Genomic DNA, 7,515 nt, shown 5'->3' with positions numbered 1-7,515 from the left:
GAGGTTATATGTTTTGCGGTGAGAAGGGGTTGGAGAAGAGGGTTTGACGACATCTCTGGAGACGATTGTGTGAAGCTGCCTTCTACCATATCTTAAAAAAAGCTTGCTGATCACCATTTTTACAGAAAATTTGGTTTGGTTGGAGTTCAAGATGATCATCTGGCTGTAGTCTGTATTCTTTTATAGCAAAAAGATCAGTAAACTCCAGATTTCATCCCCCAACTATTGATCAATGTACAGATTTAGTTCATTGAGAATTTTATTTTACTTTTTGATCCGAAATCAACGTCTAATTTATCTCTTTTTTGGTCCAAATTCTCTAACGATAAAAGAAGCAGCAAGACTAGTGCAACCGTGATCATTTTAATTCCTATATACTTCCTCTATCTCAAAATAAAATGTTAATAATAAAATATATATATATATATATATATATATAATTATTAAACTTTTTTAATAACAAAAAAGATAATTTTCCTCTTAACTATAGAGAGATAAATTACTGCAATAATGTCTTATTGATTGATAGCCCACAACTCATGAAATAAAGGAGTTTGAGCACCCTTTTTTGTGCTATAATTTCTTTTATAAGTACTGGATTACAAGATTAAAAAGATGTTTGGTTAGAGGTATTAAGTAATAATAAATAAGATTGAAAATAAATGAAACCGTTTGATTTTCTATAATATAATAAGCTCATTCTTCAATTACCCAAAATTTCATTCTCTATTAAACTAGGGAAATAAAAATTCATTTTCATTTTTATTTTTATTTTCATTTTCATTTTTATTTTCATTTTCATCTTCATTAAAAATAACCCGTCAATAATTCATAAATACTCTTCTATGGGTAGCCCCCCATCCATCCTAAAAAACCTGCTATATTTCAGGCTTTGCCTTATTGATTGATAGCCACACAAAGAGGTGAAATAAATGTTGAATAGAGTAGAACACCTCCCACCATTTAAAAGATAAATCCAAATTTCAGTAAGTCAAGTCGGGGATTTATGTTCACTTCATGTATAGGTTGTTAGATTGTCGATCGTAAGTTTGACATCATTTAGCTTTGCGTGAATTGGGGAACACAATACTCGTAACACGATTCTAACCGTCTTTCATATAATGGAGAAAATGAGGTTCAATTGTCGAACCATGTTATCAACGTCAAGGCCGAATCATTCTGTTATTTTTTCATCTTCTTTTTATTATCTTATTTGATTATTTTTTTTTCTCGATACTCAATATTTGGTGAAACAAGTTTTTTCTAAATTATGTATAATGTTATGTATTGGCGGAGTTAGGAGTTTTGTCAAGGATGGTTCTCTTTAGTAAAACCAAAAATAGATATATGATGATATTATATTCACGAGAAATTTTTAATCAAAAAAGAAAAATACATTTTAAAAACCGTAACACCAACCTTTACATATTTAACAATAAGTTCGACATGTTTTCATTTTTCAAAAATATCAATAATATCTTCATTAATAACATATTAAATTTGAAGTACAAACCCGATTTGGAACAAAAGAAGAAACTAAGGGGGTGTTTGAGATTGCTTATTTAAAACAACTTCTGCTTTTTTATAAAAGTGCTTAGTAACTTATGTGGTATCAAATCGGAGTTAAATAAAACAGGGTTAAAATTGTAAACTGGTAATAAACAGTTTTTCATAAGTCAGAAAATATTAACTTATCAAAAACAGCTTATTACCGGTTTGGCACCGATATAAACAGTTTTTTTTTCCTTATCTAAACATCAAAAAACAACTTATCACCAATATCAAACTAAAATAAATTAAAAAATAGTTTTTATAAGCAATCCCAAATTACTCCTAATAATTCTGGAAAGGACAAGGAGTGAGATTGGGTCTTTGGTATGGTGCGGGTCAATATATCATAACACTAAATAAAAATTGGGCCTTTTTTATAAATAAAAAAGATTGCATCTAAAATGGTGCCAATGAGGCCTTTGGGGAAAAAGATGGCCAACGTCTAATTTTAAGTTGAAAAAATTGTTATCGATTATGAATTATTTTAGATAACTTGTAATTTTATATTAGTTTTGTTTTCTTAAAAATATAAAAAGATGTTTTAGGTCCGTTAGCCCGTGGGCAAGTCCAATTGTTTATAGGACGAGTACAGACAAGTTTTCAAGCTCGTAGCTATAACTATTTATAACGACAATAGATGAAAATCAAAAATTCAAATTCCTACAAAGGAGTAGACCAAAAAACGTCTTATCTAAGAGTGTTATAATAGGTTTATAAGACACATTTTTAGACGTTCTAACAAGTTTCTTAGAATGATGTTAAAGTGAAGTATCGTGTTAACTATTTTATACTACGTTATTTGAAAAAGTGTTTTCCATAAAAAGTTGGGTATATGGGAATCCTCAAAAGTGTCATATAAAACAGCTAATATGATGTTTTAAAATAAACTATCCTACAAAACATGTTAAAACGCCTAAAAATGTTCTAAAAACATATTGTAACGATTATGGATAAGAATAATTATAGTTTGGTCCTATAAACCTAGGTTCTACAGAGTATTATATTAGAACGCTTGGACAATCCAAGCGTTTTATGTAGTGACTTGTGTCGTCATTGCTAAACTTCCCTATTTAAAAAAAATACTCATCTATAGCTATCACTTGTCATTGTATATACCTATAGCTACAAAATTGATGTTGTAGAGTCCTTCACTACGGATGTGCTTTCTTGGTGCGACTTACAAGTTGGGGCTTAGGATTTCATTTGTTCTGAAATTTCACGTGGGATTGACGTGTGGAGGGTGACGACATTGATGACATGCATGGTGAACTCTATTGTTGTTGGTCGGGTTCCAAATATCGGTGGTGCAAGGGAAGGACAACGAGATGGTGATCAGAGATGAGAGGTGAGGCATGGTAAATATAATGACCGGAGATTAGAGGTGAGGGATGGCAAGATGTAATCAACACTGTTATGTTAGAGTGTATTTGTGTGTGTATATATAATATTTTTTTAAATAAAAGAAAATCAGATATAAGTAAAAGGACCAAAATCTCCTTCTTTCATAGACAGCTTTAATAGAGTTACAAGACTATTTTCAAAACAAAATGCATACCTCGACCACGACATTTGCATTTTTTGAAATTTAGGGATTGCGAAATTTTTCTTGCAAACAAGATGGACCAAAAGTGAAATAATATTGGCATAATTATTTGCCCATTTATATTACATGCCAAGACTCGTGTAAGAAATGAAGTTATGATGAAAAACGTAAGAAGAGATTTGAATCATTGATCACTTCTAATCTCATGAATTGCGCTTTATAAATGAATTAATCTGATGCATCTCGGTGCACCTCATAAGCTAGTGTTGATATTTACACTTCTCACCAGAACCCAACCCGTATGTTATATAGACTTAGCTCTTGTGAGAACTAATTTTGGTGTGGACCTAATTTGCAGGCCAAGAAATTAGGTACCCTTGGTAAACACTTACACATATATGGAATCTAAATGAGTAAATGACACAATAACTAGGGCTGTACACACACCAAATCGAATGTTAATGGATCCAAACTTGTTTGTGTTTGATCTTTTAAACAAATGAAGGAACACAAATACAAATAGACGACTTTTGTATTCATATTTGCTCATTAAAAAAATAAGCACATTCAGATGTTAAAAAAACGAACATAAATGCATGCATATAAACGAATGAAAATAGATAAATGAAAAAGAACAAAGTCAATCGTTTCTAAAAATCTAAAATGTATTTTAAATTAATTAATGATTATATATATATACATACTATATTATAAAGCATTTGATAAAAACTCTTAAAAACCATTTTTTATGCATTAAATACTGTTTATTAATAATAATTACTTAAAATTCAAAATTACAAGTAAATGGTGCGTAAATACAATTGATTAAATCTCCATGTTTGAAGTCGTGTAACCAACTACAAATAAACATAATCAATTAGAGGATAAACATCTTATTTTAATATAAAAAATCTAAAATATAATTAGGATAATCATCGAAAACTAACAAAATACGTAATTATTATGTTTTATAAAAAAATTATATTATTAAACCAAAAAAAAAAAATGAATCAAATAAATTACACAAAGAAGTGATTTTTTTTTATTAGTTTGATACTAACTAGTATATCAAGAAACATCTGGATGAGGAAAGTTCATGGCAACATATAATAGCAGTCTTTTGGACAGCAGGCAGCAGCAGACTTGAATAAAGTCTGCCTTTTTAAGCTAACAGTCATATGCTAAAGTCTCATACTCTTGTATGGACTACATGTTCTTCATTTTAAGTTATATTTCTTATTTATTTTTCCTTACACCTCAGATACATTTGTTCCAGACTTGTAGTCAAACTTCACTTAAACCCTGTTCATTTCACTCATCACCATCAATGTGTTATCTACCAAAACCCTATACATTTTCCCATGAAACTCTTGTGTGAAAAACCCCAAAACACAAGTTTTTGGTTATTGAGAAATTGAGGCCAGAAGTTGAAATTTCATTTGAGATGTTAGTTTGGATATGACAAAAGTGTTGGTACAGGTTAACAAAAAGACATATAAGTCCAAGTTAAGGCATGGTAGCTCTATTCTACATAAGCATGGACAATATGTGTGGTACAATACAATCAAACCCTGCACAGTCACGAGGTGTAAAGAGTGAAAGAAAGAAAGAAAGAAAGATTGATTGATGAGTGTCTAAGGCAGGAAGTGAACAGATCATGGTTGTGTCTGTGTCTAAGGCAGGAAGTGAACAGATCATGGATGTGTGAAAAAAAGGAATGGAGATCATGGCTGTGTAGAAAACATGAATGTAGATCATGGTTGTGTGGAAAACATGATTGGATCATTGTGATTTAAGCACAGATGCTCATCCCCTATAGTGTCCTAAGGGTCTAACATGACATGCAAGCGAGAATAGACTAAATATTGCCAGTGGGAAAGCTATATATCAAAACAGTTGTAGCTATGACACATCCAACCATGTATTTTATCCAATGCAAGAATAGTTCAGTTAATTTGTTGATCAGTTTATTAGTCTCTGTTGATATCTATATAAAAGCCCTACCCGTGATAAAGTGTTATAAACCTTTTGCGTTTTCAATAATCTAGCCTTTTGTCCAAAAAGACAGTATGCTTTAGTAGGTTGTACCTAAAGCAATAGAGGTTGTCTTTAAGAGTTTTTAAGAGAATTAATGTTGCAACTATGTTTTAGTAAACCTAAAAAGTCATGGGTTCAAATATGTATAAATGTTGCTGGTGATCAAATTATGGAAGCCAAGTATCGAAACATTTTCAGCTAAGAAAGTATGTATATATACCTGACCTGCGATGACTGCGAGCTGATTGGACTTTCCTGCAAAACAAAGTAACTCCAGTTATTTGCTTTCATTATTTAATAGTTAGAACAATGTATTCATGTAAGGACTTGATATGTTATATATAAGGCCATCACAGAATGCAGTCCCGTGTGTTTAAAGTGTATCTGTTTTGATTTTCTCAAAAATCCATAGTAATCACCAAAAAGATTCTAGGATTCAATCCAAACAAGAGAAACCAGAAGAAAAAAAGCACACAAAAAGGTGAGTTTAGTGTGTATTTGTGGTGCCATTCATATATGATTATGCATTAATCTCCTCAAAATCCATAGCAATCACCAAAAAGATTTTGGGATTCTTCAAAGAATTAAATAGAAACTATAACCAACCACAAGAAGATTAAAAAAAACACACAGAAAGGTGAGTTTAGTATGTGCACCATTCTTATCAGGAAGAAGAAGAGAGACAATGGTTGCACCCCAATTGGTGAATTTAACTGAAAAATGGCCATTGTTGATTTCATAGATCCCAATTTCATGTTTTGAGGCATTCACACCTCCCAAAAGAAACACAAAATTGATGATAAATCAATAATTTCACAATCTTTTGCATGTTTCCACAACTGATGAATTGATTATGCATCTTGTAATACTTTCAATTCATTTGCAAAGCTTGTTACAGCCACAACAGGAAAGCGAATGAAGGACGATTAAGGGGAAACATAAATCTAGGGTTCCAAATTGTAGAAGAGTTACCTGCAGATAAGTAGAATTTGAGTTGCTCTGTTTCTGATCTTTATTGGTGAACTAAATAAAATAATTGAAGAACATGTCAAATATATATGCATCGAATCGGGTTAGGGCGATGAAATCGTTTAGATGAAATCGAATTGGGTTGGAATCGATTTCATCAAAATCTCTGTTCATGGAATCGATTTTGTTTATAGGATATGGATGGCGATAAAAAGGGATTGGGTTTAGGGATAGGGTTGCCGATAAAAATGGGATTGGGTTTAGGGATAAGCAGATCGGGGATGGCGGGGGTTTAGGGATAGGGATTGGGTACAGGGATACGGATGGAGGGGGTTTAGGTATAATATGCTTTAGTAGGTTGTACCTAAAGCAATAGAGGTTGTCTTTAAGAGTTTAAGAGTTTTAAGAGACTTTAAGAGTTTTAGCCAGATTTTAAGAGTTTTAGCCAAATGTTTTATAAGATAGTATAGATATCAATATATATATTTCTGATTTTTATAATATCTTCATGTTTATATTTTATTTAAAAATAAAAACATTATCGTTTTCTCAAAACTACATAAAACCGTATTATAATATCGACTGAGACAAAAAAATAAAATGAAACATTAAAATCGAGATGTATTAATTCCGCTACATTATGCGAATATCCTTCTAGTTCTTAATTATATATGCATTACCGAACGAATGAAAACAAACGAACATAAACAAATATTTATTGAAGGAGTGATATCATAATTCATGTTCGTTTGTTAAACTTAATTAACGAACAAAATATCTTTATATTTTCATTCATTTATCAAATAACCGAACATAGAAGATTTATTGTTGAACAGTTTGATTCGTTGACGGCTGTAACGATAACTGGTGCTCATCACCAAATCAAATTATTTTGTAACAGCAAAAGGCCAACAAGAGAGGATCATTTTGAAGTATGTCCATGTCTCGTCTTTCCAAAGACACAAGCGCTTCGATGCCCTCCCCATTGGGACTTGCCATAAACATCGTCAAATTCTTTTGAGTTCCGGCAATGGTTACTTTCATGGACGTCCCCCACCCGAAATCAATCCCATATGCAGGAAACTTATTCAAGAAAGAATATAAGTAATGCCCATCAAGTTTATTTAACCTTTCCAACATACCAGTTTCTGAATACATCTCTGCAATCATTTCCATCATCCTTTCTATATTTGTTATACGCCGGACTTCCGTCTTTCTTTTCCGGAGTTCACCAATCACCGCATCTGGCGTCACTTCACTTTCGTCGCTTGTCGGAAATTCCAGAATCTGGTAAATATTTCCTACGCTTGTTTCAGGCAACGGCTCGACAAAATTGTTTCTCATGCTCATTATTTTGCCCAGCCCCGTTGGCTTGAAAGTTCCTGAGTTCGCCTTGGTGGCTGCAGCCATGGCAC

General features: G+C 32.0%; 1 protein-coding gene across 1 annotated transcript; it reads right to left on the bottom strand.

Annotated features, from left to right (window-relative positions):
* Positions 1-6,982: 6,982 nt before the first annotated feature.
* Positions 6,983-7,510, bottom strand: LOC112521725 (deacetylvindoline O-acetyltransferase-like). Its single transcript, XM_025130722.1, has one exon. The coding sequence runs from the start codon at positions 7,508-7,510 to the stop codon at positions 6,983-6,985; it is 528 nt and encodes a 175-aa protein (XP_024986490.1).
* Between the last annotated feature and the right edge of the window lie 5 nt (positions 7,511-7,515).

Source organism: Cynara cardunculus, assembly GCF_001531365.2.
Source record: "Cynara cardunculus var. scolymus isolate 2C chromosome LG 11, CcrdV1, whole genome shotgun sequence".
Taxonomy (NCBI): Eukaryota; Viridiplantae; Streptophyta; class Magnoliopsida; order Asterales; family Asteraceae; genus Cynara; species Cynara cardunculus.
This window is presented reverse-complemented; position numbering and strand designations above follow the sequence as displayed.

What these genes read in the sequence shown, in the direction of transcription:
- LOC112521725 (XM_025130722.1), bottom strand. Translation starts at nt 7,510, where the DNA reads ATGGCTGCAGCCACCAAGGCGAACTCAGGAACTTTCAAGCCAACGGGG.